General features: G+C 49.6%; 1 protein-coding gene across 1 annotated transcript; it reads left to right on the top strand.

The window, feature by feature from the left end:
* Positions 1 to 1,778: 1,778 nt before the first annotated feature.
* CENPS (centromere protein S) lies at positions 1,779 to 11,693 on the top strand. The gene is made up of 5 exons (XM_035019828.1): positions 1,779 to 1,925; positions 4,686 to 4,809; positions 5,490 to 5,523; positions 9,699 to 9,765; positions 11,438 to 11,693. The coding sequence occupies exons 1-5, from the start codon at positions 1,869 to 1,871 to the stop codon at positions 11,579 to 11,581; spliced, it is 426 nt and encodes a 141-aa protein (XP_034875719.1). The 5' UTR covers positions 1,779 to 1,868; the 3' UTR covers positions 11,582 to 11,693.
* Positions 11,694 to 12,351: the final 658 nt, after the last annotated feature.

The following is a 12,351-nucleotide window of genomic DNA, read 5'->3' as shown; positions in this document are numbered from 1 at the left end:
TCCAAAAAGAGGTTCTCTGGGTCTCAGCCATCGGCACGCTTGTGGGGTTTGGGGCACTTCTGTGGAAGAGGAAGATCAAGAGTGGCTTATGGGAAAGACACACATACTTGTTAAGAAATGCAGAATACAGGAATATATAAAGCAAAAATTTGAGTGTCTTTATCTGCCTTCTCCTCAGCTCACGGCTCAGAAGTTAACTGTATTTGTCATGTATCCTTCCAGCTTTCTATTCCTTTCAAATATCCCACTTCTCCATATAGATGCATATGCTCTTTTTTAAAAACAAAAATAAGGTTATTCGGTTCATACCGGTCTGCAAGTTTTCTTTCCCTTAATGTCCTCATTCTATAAACTGGCAGTTAAAATATGTTAGAGCTTTGTGTTTCTAAGAACCCTTTGTAGATTATTTTGAAGAACAAAATCTCCAGGTTAGGCATATAATCACCCCTGTAACTTTGTATGTCACATCTCTGCCTCCTCAGCCTCCACCACTTAGGATTGAGCAGGGATGTGGACCTGCATGACGAGTCACAGGAAATCCTTGTGGGATTCTGCCCCGGCAATTTCTCCCCCCCACCCCCCCATCCCTGACTTTTCCCACAGAGGTGGTAAGGGGGGAGGCTGCCTGTGTGTTCTCTCAATTGAGCACAAATAAATACACACCGAGCACCCTTCTTTTCTTCCTTAGTTTCATATTTGTCAGGAAAGGCTGATGATTTTCACGTGCCCTGGGAAGGGGTTCGAAATAACCCCAGGAACTCTCAACGCTCACCTCCATATGTAGTAAAAAATGAACACAACCTTAAGCCTTAAGGGTGAGGAGGTCCAAGGAGAGTGTTTTCTCCCTGATGACTGCAGCGAGACTTTAGAAAATATATAACCAAGTCAAAATCCTTTAAAAAAACTGGGGGCCCTGAGGCGCCAGGCTGGCTCCCTTGGGAGAGCATGGACTCTTGATTTCGGGGCAGGTCATGATCTCAGGCTCTGTGGTGGTTCCGAGTCTGCTTTCTCCCTCTCCCTCTGCCCATGCACACACACTCTCTCTCTCTTTAAAATATATAAATAAAGGGACGCCTGGGTGGCTCAGTCCTTAAGCGTCTGCCTTCGGCTCAGGTCATGTTCCCAGGGTCCTGGGATCGAGCCCCGCATCGGGCTCCCTGCTCGGCGGGAAGCCTGCTTCTCCCTCTCCCACTCCCGCTGCTTGTGTTCCCTCTCTCGCTGTCTCCCTGTCAAATGAATGAATGAATAAATCAATAAATCTTTTTTAAAAAATAAAATATATAAATAAATAACATCTTTTTAAAAATGTTAAAAAAAGTTGGGGGCCCTGGAGCGCCTGGCTGGCTCAGCTGGAAGAGCATGCATCTCTGGGTGCGTGGGTTCGAGCCCCGTGTTGGGCAGAGCTGCTGAGTGACCGAGGCCGGGCTCTGTCACCTACTCACTGACTCTGCGCTGCTCACTGGGACAGTCATCCAGCATTTGCCTGCGGTCTGACGCCCTAACACTAGCTGGTGGCACAGTTACGGACACTGGGTGGATTCTGCAAGGCCCGCGGAGGTTAGAGCCACACGGAATTCACAGCGAACGGTGCCGCCCGACAACGCTGTGCCCGCACACGCGCCTTCCTTCCGAGGGCTCCCGTAAAGCCACGGGGCCGCGCCGCGGCTGGGGCCGCCGGGTCCCGCCGCCGGACGGCGAAGGACCGTTCCCGGAGCGGCCGCCAGAGGGCGCGCGCGGCGGCGTGGGGCTTCGCGCTTTGTCCCCCCGCGCGGCCCGTCGCCCGGAGCGGCGGCGCGAAATCCGACGGGCTCCTCCCGGCCGCCACCTCCCTCTGCCCTCGCGCGCCTGCCCGGGTTGGCCCTGCTGTGATGGAGGAGGAGGAGGAAGGGAGTGGGGAGGAGCAGCAGCGATTCTCCTACCGACAGGTACAGGAAAGTCGGGTCCCTGTCGGGCTGGGGGAGGACGGCGTGGAGCTTCTGGAGCCGGAAAGGCCCCGAGGCCTCCGCCGGGCGCTCCTCGGGCCGCGTCCCCCGGGGCGGAGGGCGCGCTCCGGCCGCCTGCGCCTGCGCCAGCTGGGCTGCCGCGGGGCGTGCTGGGAGGCGGTCTCCAGGGTAACGCGGGTCGGCGTGGGACGGGGGGGGCCCCTTTCTGGCTGCGGCAGCCGCGGTCCCCCTTCTCAGGGCTGTGGTGAGAATGGGGTGTGCGCCCGGGAAGGGGGTCCAGGCACGGCACTTAGCGCGGGGCCCGGCCTGCGAGCCCGATACCCGGCGGCTCCTTCCCGCGTGGGGCCCGGCCCCGGCTCCGCAGCCCCAGCGGCGCGCGGTCTGCCCCAGCCCAGCTTCCCCGCACGCAGAGTCCGGGTAGTAAGAACCTCCGGCCAGGGCGGCTGCGGGCAGCATCGGCAGCAAGCACACGGGCAGAGTCGTGAGAGCGAACGAAGCAAGAACCAGGGCGGCCACCTCAGAGAGGGTGGACTGAAGAGCCGCAGTGAGCTCAGTGCCGGGAGTGCCCTCCTGCCCGTGTTCCGTTCCAGAGGCTGTTAACCCACCGCCCGCCTTTCTTTGGGGAAGCGCAAGGTTTCAGGAAAAGTTGCAAGAATAGTGCGCTCAACAGCCATTTGCTCCTCGCCTGGATTCACCAGTTGTTAACACTTGGCTGTATTTACTCCTTTGCTCTTTTTTTCTTAATCATTTGAGATTTAATTGCAGGTACCTTGACACCTTCCCTTTAAGTTTTAGTACTTTCTTTTCTTTTTTTTTTTTTTTAAGATTTTATTTATTTATTTGAGTCAGAGAGAATGAGAGCGAGAAAGTACATGAGAGGGGGGAGGGTCAGAGGGAGAAGCAGGCTCCCTGCTGAGCAGGGAGCCCGATGCGGGACTCGATGCGGGACTCGATGCGGGACTCGATGCGGGACTCGATGCGGGACTCGATGCGGGACTCGATCCCGGGACTCCAGGATCATGACCTGAGCCGAAGGCAGTCGCTTAACCGACTGAGCCACCCAGGCGCCCAAGTTTTAGTACTTTCGTATGCCTCTCCCAACAAGGGTATTTTCGTACATAATAATTTCAAGTATCACACTCAGGAAGTTTAATATTGGTAAAACCCTATTATCTGACGTTCAGTCCGTACGCACATTGCCCCAGTTGTCCCAAAGCTGTTTCTTCTTCTGGTCTTTTTTTCTTTCATCCAGGATCCAGTCAAGGGGCATAACTTGCATTTAGTAATCCTGTCTCTGATCTTCCCTGGAACAGTTCTGCACCCTCTGTTTTTCCTGGCATTGATGGTTTTGAAGAGTCCACAGATGGCAAAGGTGTGGTGGGGAGATAAACCCTGAGAGCCAAGGCTGTTCTTTTCCTTTTTGCATTCTCAGCCCCTAGTGCAGAGCCTGGCTCCCAGTGGACAGTCCATACTTACTGAAGAAATGAGTAAGGCTGCAAAGGTGGGCTGAGAAATTGGTGAGCAGGTTGAGGATCCCGCCACCCATTCATCCAGCTGTTCTTGATGCTGAGTGGACAGTAGTGAACAAAACTGACAGGGTCCTGCCCTTGAAGAATTTGGATCTAGGGATTGAGGCTTGAAGTGCAGTGTTGTCTGCAACATTATAGAAGGCACACGCACTTGGCCCCGTCCAGGAGGCGTGCAGAGGAGGAGGGATAAAAAACTTCTGGAATGTTCAGAAGGCTCCCTGTCCTGTTCCTCTAATGACACCCCCATGCGTACCTAAAAAAGATGACCTAGGGGGCTCTTTATCCCTCGCAGGGTGATGGTCCCTTTGTCTCCTCCTACCATAGGCCTGAACTTACCTAGTTGTTTGACCTCTGAAACTAAGAAAGGTCGTTGCCCTTGCTTATCTGCCCAGCCTCTACCCAGGGGTCCTGGACCTGTGTTTCTGCAGTTCCTCCTCATTCTGTTTCAGCTGTGAACACTTGCTGTTTGGGGTTCAGCTGTCCCCCTGTCCAATTCAGTTCTGTCTCCAGCATAGAGAAGGAGCACACCCAGGGCACAATAAGTTTGTTGACAGGAGACTGAGATTTTAGCTTGGCTTTGTTTTGCTTCTTTGCTCCTCTGCATGGGAAAGCTATGTTCTTCAGTATCTAAAAGGGTTGCTAAGGAACAGTGAGGGTCCTGGTGAGGTGGGCTAGCAAGCCAACAAATCAAAGGAGGGTCAGACGTGTCCTCACAGACCTTTCCCAGCATGGTCCTGAGCGTTTGTCCTTTGTAACATGCAGGCCTGGGGCTGGCAGAGACTTGCTGCGGAGGGATGGGATCCTTTTGCATTTCACTAGAGTAACCCCTGTCTGGTTTTTCATTGTTCCCTAAGCACCTAGCATATGCCTTTACTCAGTAGGAACGGGTACACATTTGTGGAATATCTGAGTAAAGTCATGCAGATACTTTGCAAGTGCAAGTCTGACTTTTCTCCCTGCTGACCTGCCATTGTAATTCCTTATCTTTACTTGACCTAAATCACAACCATTAACAAGGAAATAATGTTTCTCCGAAGTCACACTCCAGAGGGCCTCATTAATTTATTAGTACACTTGAAAAGTCTTCAGCCATTATGGAAAGTGCTGAAGGAATTAGGCTGAGCAGACCCCTCTCCTTGGTCTTAATTTTCGAAGGTGTGGAAAGCTCTTATTTGCAACCTCACCCATGAAGTATTTTGACTTTTTGCTGCAGAGGCTGAAAGCGGCTGTCCACTACACTGTTGGTTGTCTGTGTGAGGAAGTTGCATCGGACAGAGGGATGCCGTTCAGCAAACAAACCATTGCAGCGGTCTCGGAGCTGACCTTCCGGCAGTGCGGTACGAAGCCAGGGCCTTCCTCCCCGTGGATAGAAATCCCCCAAGTTGCTTTTGTCTGGGAGAAATGTGTGGCCGGGTGCTGTGGCTTGTCTTACCAACAGATGGAGAACATTACTGTCGGGTGCTATTCACAAAACATTTCTTTTCTTGGCTGTAAGATTCAGGTGTTTTATGGAAACATCTACTTCTAGTACCTCATGAACCTCTTTATTTTATTCTGTTTTAAACTGCCTGGAACATTAGGCATTACATTTTTATCTCATTGCTTTATAACATTTTTATATCGCCCATGCCGTGGTTTATATGACAGCTGAGCTTAGACATTGGTATCTGCTTGACGTCCGAGGAAATTAATGTCCTCTCAAGCCCTAACTTGGGGCAAAATTTAACGTTTAGAGTTAGTTTCATGGAAGAAGAAGTGTGGCCACAATTACCACAATTATGACAAGGAGGTCATAACAAATAAATCACACAGCCTAGGCTAAAGGCTCACAAAACAAAAAAAACAAAAGCAGCTAAAGGCTCCTGTCCAGGGATGGGGCGGCCCGAAGCGCATCCACCCAGCATGGAAAGGGCTTCTTGTATTCATCACTGTATTGTGGGAACTGAGGTCGCACTTCCCCTCCTTCTGAAATAAGATTGACATGAGGATAGCTAAAGCATGTCTTTTTCTCTTTCAGAAACTTTTGCCAAAGACCTTGAAATGTTTGCAAGGTGGGTAAAGAGCTTGCGTATCTGATGCTGTGTGTGTTGACATCCTATTCATACTCTCCATCTGGTGGTGTATTTCAGGAGAGCTTTAGTCTTTTTTTTGGGTGTGTGTGGATTTATTGGAGGCTTCTCTCTCATCATGGTTCTGCAAGAATAGAACATCTGCTTTAATCACGTCCATTCAGACTTGATTTGGCTTTTTTTTTTTTTTTTTAAATATCTTCTGAGTACTTCTTGTCAAAGAAGCAGAGTTGTTCAGTTCCTGGTTAAAAAGGTATGAAGAACAGCTCGAGGGCTGTGAACATGCAGGGCGTGCGTGTTCCGCAGGGCGGTGTGGGGCGCACCCGCACTGGGTGCCCGGCGGTGACTGCGGGTGGGTGTCGGGGCAGTGACAGCGCACAGGGCCCGGCGCCCACCGACACTCAGCCTCAGGTCCACAGCGTCTGTCACCCGAGAGACACACACTCCTTGAAAAGTGGGTGACTTGCTTTCAGCGGGGAAGCTTGAGCTTTTACAGGTGATTTATGCTCATCTCTTCAATTAGTACCTCAGGTAATTGAAAACAATCGCAACGAATTGCTTTTATGAAGCAGTTTGATGACTGAGGCCGGAAAGGGCTAAAGCTTTCCAATTTGCTCGCACTGCTGATTCGGTGCCAGTCTCTCCCACACCCCGAGCTTTTCACCTTGCTCCTTTTAGCTCTCTGTTGCTCGGGTGAGTATTTTGAATGAATTAAAGCAGTAGATTCTCAAAGGGCAGACTCTAAATCTTTCACATCCCTGTGTATGTGAATTCCTAAAAACTGCTTAGCATCGCCAGCTTGGCCAAAAGGGATAAGATAATATTATGGGATACTAATAGCTCCTGTGGCTTATTCGTTGTTAATTCAGGTGGGGGCTCCTTACATGGCGCCCACTATCTCCCCCGAAGCCCCGTGTCTCTTGCGAAATACATTTATCACTCCTCTTGCCACGTCTTTCCTTCTTTCGGGAAATACAACTTCTTTTTATTACAAAGGGCGGCACAAAATGTAAATATGTAAGCACATGATTATTTGATTTGAACATAAAGTTTATCAACATCGAGCCAGGTTTCTCCATCTCAGCACTGTTGGCGTTTTGGACCGGCTCATTCTGGGTTGTGGTGGGGACTGTCCTGCGCATTGTAGGGCGTTTCTGAGCCTCTCTGGCCTCTGCCTGGTTAGATGCCAGCAGTAAGCCCCCAGTCATGACTTTTCCTGCCATTTCTGTGTTAGCTGTGGGAAAAGACAACGAACGTTTTTAGATGCCTCTGTAAAAATACTGGGAATAAGAACGAAATTGGAGATATTTAGCATTGTAATACATTGCGCTTTCAGGTACTCTGTGTTTTATGATTACGTTAAGAGGTTGATTTTCTTTTTTCTTTTTTAAAGATTTTTATTTATTTGATAGAGAGAGACACAGCAAGAGGGAACACAAGCAGGGGGAGCGGGAGAGCGAGAAGCAGGCTTCCCGCAGAGCAGGGAGCCCGATGCGGGGCTCGATCCCAGGACCCTGGGATCATGACCTGAGCCGAAGGCAGACGCTTAAAGACTGAGTCACCGAGGCGCCCCGAGGTTGATTTTCTTTTGCTGGGTACTTGGTGGGTGGGGGGAGAGTCATGTGTCACTTAGAGTGTAAGTGCCCGGGGAAGGGTCTGTGTAAAGGCTGTCTCGCTGCTGTTGTCTAAGTGAGAGGCAGAGGCTTACTGATGAAGCAATGTCTCCCCTTTCTTGTGTCCAGGGGTGTCCTCCAGTGCCCTTCACGCCCCCCCCCTCCCCCCCCCCCCCCCCCCGCCGTGAACCCTGAGCCAACGCAAGTACGGATTTTCTTTGGAGACTCATCCTTTGTCTAATTTCACACTGATCTTCAAAATACTTCAGTTTGCTGTCATATAAAAAAAAAAATCCTGTTTTAAAGTTTATCTCGGGGTGGGGGTGAGGGGGCTCCTGGGTGGCTCAGTCGGTTAAGCATCTGCCTTCGGCTCAGGTCCTGATCCTGGGGTCCTGGGATGGAATGCCACATCGTGCTCCCTTCTCAGCAGAGGGAGTCTGCTTCTCCCTCTCCCTCTGCCCCTCCTCCCTGCTCGTGCTCGCTCTCTCTTTCTCTCTCAAATAAATAAATAAAATCTTAAAAAAAAAAAAAACTTATCACGGAATAAAATTGATATTCCCAGAAGGTCAGCTTTGTTTATCCTGTGGCTTTGTGTTTTCCCCGAGGCCACCGTCTTCTAGAACTGTGAGTCCTACAAGGAGTCTGAAGGACTGTTTCAGGCCAGCTGTATATTAAATGGTCTTTGTCAGCTGGCTGGGAACCTAACTGGTATTTGTAACATTGTTTCTATGAGAAAATGGGTTTAAATTTGAAATAATTCACCTGTAAACTTTGGAAAATCATCTCCCAATTTAAGTTGCAAATTTCCTTTACTTAGCTTTGAAATCTCTAGTCACCTGATACCGTTAACATGTTAAAGATGTCACATTTTGAAGAAGATAGATATTAGACAGTGAATAGGTTCTAGGAACATTTTGGGAATCGTCTTTAAAACCTGTGTTGCTAAACGTGTTAAATGAAAAACTGCTTTGTAATTTTCCCTTGGGTAATTTTCTGGAGTCAGAAGTTGGGGCGACTGCCTTTGGCTCAGTTCATGGTCCCAGGGTCCTGGGATTGAGCCCCGCGTCGGGCTCCCTGCTCGGCGGGAAGCCTGCTTCTCCCTCTCCCACTCCCCCTGCTTGTGTTCCCTCTCTCGCTGTCTCTATGTCAAATAAATAAATAAATAAATAAATAATCTAATGCAAAAAAAAAAAAAAAAGGTTTGATTCAGGAGAGTCTCTGATGTGCGGCGGCCGGCGTCGGATATGCCCGCCCCTCCGTTTAGGGAAGGGGCATTAAAACGTGCAGAGGTAGCACATACCAAGCTGAGCAGTGGCGAGGCTTGGCTTTGCTGTTTCCGGAACACTTCCTCGTGAACAGATCGACTAACCTTACTCTGTAAACAGCTCACTATGCTGCTTCCTTCTGCTTGTTCTTTTGTGGCACTTTGCGAAGAATGTGAAAACCGGCCGAGCGGCCCGATAGTGTGGCTGAGGGCCACGCTGTGTGCATGGTGCCAAACTGCCTCCCCCCCGGTACACCTGTGGCCGGGCTGCCTACCTTGTGACTGCACCGATGTCCCCTTCTGACTGTCCCCTTTCTCTCCCAGTCCTTGCGGATGGCCGATTAGAAGTCGCCTCCTGAAATGGTTACTGTCAGCGCAGGCAGATGCTGTCATTCGTGAGGAGATGACACACGCCATCTGCACATTTAGTGGGAGGTGAAGGTTTAATTCGGCCAAATTATGGAGTGTAATTTCTGTGTGATTTTCTTGTTAATGGAACAGATATCTGGTGAGGACTGTGTGTTGGCCACTCTACTTGTTATTAAGGTTACAAAGATGCCTACTTACGCCTGTGCGTAAGGTTTCTACTTATTTTTGGAGGAGGTGAGAAATGGCAAGAAATGGTGTAATTAGAGCAATAAATTACTGACTATAGCTTATTATCTGAAATTACCTTTTAAAGCAAAGATAAGAGGATTGGAATGAGAATTTGAGTCCCAAGTTGTGAGCAAGACATAGACTCCAGTTTAAAAGATGTTCTTTGTTCTAGCTCGGCTGTGCTGAGGGAGTACATTACCTCCTTGTTGGGAAGTGGGGCGTAGGGGGACATCTGCCTGAGCTGCTTCCTGTCATGTAGCCCTTGGGATCTTGGGATCTTTGTTTTTCTACTTCACATCTGTTTAAGCAGAGGCGATCTTCGTGCTGTTTGATAGTGTGCTGTTTTCTCTTTTCACTAAAGGTGCATGCACACGTGCTGCGTGCGCTTTCTGTGGTGTTTGCTGTGACCACTGTGCCCAAGCAAGTCCCCGCTCAGGCACCCGTGGCCTCGGGCGGAGGTGGACAGATGGGCTGTTGCTTTCCTTGGTCTCTTTATTTAATTAGTATCTTGGCGAAGTCACTTCACTCATTTTTACGTCATTGCTGCTTAATGAATTTAATCTAAAAAGATGGGCTACTTAGAGAGCCTTGCTAGTTTGGAGTCTGACCATGAACTTTTGGGTTTCATCAAAACTTGAAGTGATACTAAACATTTTGGTGAATTGTTCCTGCCCTTTCTACAGACACGCGAAAAGAAGCACAATTAACACCGAAGATGTGAAGCTCTTAGCCAGGAGGAGTAATTCACTGGTGAGAGATGAATTTCTTTCCTCACTCCCCTTTCCCATCAGAATACATTATTCCCAATTAATCACTTGCAGCCATGAAGCGATTCCCCAGGGCACCTTGCATTAAAAACGAGAGACGGTTGAACCATTCAGACCTGCCCGCAATTTATAGTCTCTCTTTCATCATGATGGATCTCGCTAAGCCAATTTGAAATTTTCTAATCAGCACTGTCTGGATTTCATAATTTGCCTTTTCCGTAACATCTCAAAACTTCGGTCCTGTGTTCCATTTACAGCGTGCTGTCAGAGACAGGCCACGGGCTAGCGCGTGGGGAGACTTGTGTTTCGGTGTGCACAGGGATGGAGGGAGTGTCTGCACGGGCGGGATGGGCAGAGAAGCAAGCCTGTTTTCTATCTTTCCAAAGAAATCCAGACGTCATCTTGACCAGCCCTCATTTTACAGGTGATGCTGTGATCGTCCCTGGCTAGTGGCCGTGACCAAGGGCAGACCCAGGGCGTCTGAGGTTTTCTGACCTTGTCTAATCCTAGCAGTGAGAACGCTTTTCGTTCCCTGTCATGTGAGCTCCACCAGGGTGGACCTTTGTCTCTTCTCTGTTCCATCTGCTGTGCCTAGAATAGGGCCTGGCATACAGCAGGTGCTCAATAAGTAGTTGCTAAATGAGTTTGTATAGCAGTTGACAGTTTACAGGGCGCTTTTATAGTTATTATTTTACATATGTTATTTAAAACCTCACAGCCACCCTCTGACGGTTTTTCATAACCCCATTTATTAGCCCGATTTTACAGGGGAGGCCCCTGGAGTTCAGGAACCTCGCAGAGCTGAACGTGGAGCTCTTGGATGGATCACTGAACCCAAACCATCGAGCCCGGAATCTGGCGCCGCTTCCACTGGGCTCCCCCCCCCGCCCCGCCCCGCTCTTCTGATCCCTCTCTCCAAAGTTGAAGTCAAGGCTAAGGATGTGATTCCTAAGGAAAACAGCTAAGGTGGCTGGCGGTGCTGTGCATCCGTGGGAAGACACTTCCCTCTCTCCATCCGTTCTGTGCAGGTCATGGCTGGCAGCTGGCCGGCTTCGGTGAGCCCTTTCTTCCTTTGGCAAAGGAACGGGCAGTGCCAGTCATCTTAGAATGTTAGCTGGGAAGTTCTCTGTTTATTGCACATTTGTTTACTTCCAAATACTGTTTTTATTTGGGGCTCTCAATTTCTTTTCATGACAGAGTTGCGGCTGAATTTACGCGTTCGATAAAATGCTGCCCGACGGCAGGGACCTGCATTATTTACCCTGTGTTCCTGGGACCTGGTGCATAGTAGCTGCTCTGTGACGTCAGTTGGATACATTTAGGGGGGTGTTGATTGTACTGCTGCTTGGTAGAGTATCTTTAGGCCTGGCGTGCCTTCTGCACGCTCCACATTTTAACTCTTGACTACTCAAGGAGCTCCTGCCTGTTGGGTAGGAGTGTGGGCAGCATTCGGTTGATTTCTGGAGTTGATTGCTTTTTCCAGGAAAAATTGGAAGTTCTGTTTCACTCTGAGGAATGTAACCCAGGCTTTCCCACCCAAATTCTTAGGGCGGGAGTGGTTAGGAGGGGTAGATTCTCCTCTGCTCCCCCAGGTTTATAGAGTGGCTTCACAACCAGATAAAATTGTAATTCTTTAAATTTTTTTTTTTTGATAGCTAAAATACATCACAGAGAAAACCGAAGAGCTCGCTCAGTTTAACACAGAACAAAAAGCAAAGAAGAAGAAGAAGCTAGAGGATGACAACACAAAATCAGTGGTGCCGGCAGAGGCTGCAGCTGCCAAAAAGGACGGTTCTTGACTCTGTCGCCACTGGCTAACTCTGTCCCTTCAGCGGGGGGGGGGGCGGGGGGCAGGGGCTGCCACAAAGGGATTTTCAAAGGGATCAGTCGAGATTAAAATAAAAAGGCTAAGAGGCTTGCTGGGCTGTGTTCTGCGGTCATTGGCTGCAAAAGCTAGTGTTGGAGCCAGAGACGCCCAAGGAAAACACACCGAGTCTCCACGCTAACAGGAGTCCGAGGGGCCGAGACTGGAAATGGTGTCTGTTGCCATTCATAAGGTTGTGTCAGCAATAGGATGTGACTGACTTTTTCGAGCAAACATCTTAGTTATCTCTTTCTTCTTCTACATGAGTCTTCCGGCTGACAGTCCCGGAGAGACGAGTAGAGCTGTTTATTTAGTTCTGTCGATCACCGGTGTGGTTTTTAAGCCTGTGTCGTGTGTGACCACAAGGTAAATGTGATGCTCACAGGTGTGCGTTTGGAAAGTGTCCATTTTACTTTTTAAAGGTGATTTTCTCCAGAAACACAGTTTATATAACTTTTCTCCAGCTGTTTTGTAATTTAACTCTGGTTCTACGGGATGGAGGTTTTGCTTGAGAGGAAACCTGCTCTCTTCCCCAAACGCTTCCCTGTGTGGTGCTCTGGTTCGGTCTGTGAGGGCCGGGGAGCTTCCAGTCCTGCTGTCTTCTCTGCAGGGTGTCAGGGGTGCCCAGGGCATGCCTTTCCCTGCTGGGCCAGGAGGGATAAGGAACGGGACTGCATTTGGGAGCCCTCTCTTTGTGCCAGGCTG

The sequence above is a fragment of the Mirounga leonina genome, unplaced genomic scaffold (assembly GCF_011800145.1).
Source record: "Mirounga leonina isolate KUSES-001 unplaced genomic scaffold, KU_Mleo_1.0 Mir_173, whole genome shotgun sequence".
In the NCBI taxonomy this organism is placed as follows: Eukaryota; Metazoa; Chordata; class Mammalia; order Carnivora; family Phocidae; genus Mirounga; species Mirounga leonina.
The sequence above is the reverse complement of the archived record's forward strand: the minus strand, read 5'-3'. Positions and strand labels throughout refer to the sequence as shown.

What these genes read in the sequence shown, in the direction of transcription:
- CENPS (XM_035019828.1), top strand. Translation starts at nt 1,869, where the DNA reads ATGGAGGAGGAGGAGGAAGGGAGTGGGGAGGAGCAGCAGCGATTCTCC. An exon ending in GCTGACCTTCCGGCAGTGCG is followed by an intron (nt 4,810 to 5,489) that starts GTACGAAGCCAG and finishes TTTCTCTTTCAG; the next exon opens with AAACTTTTGCCAAAGACCTT. An exon ending in CCAGGAGGAGTAATTCACTG is followed by an intron (nt 9,766 to 11,437) that starts GTGAGAGATGAA and finishes TTTTTTTGATAG; the next exon opens with CTAAAATACATCACAGAGAA.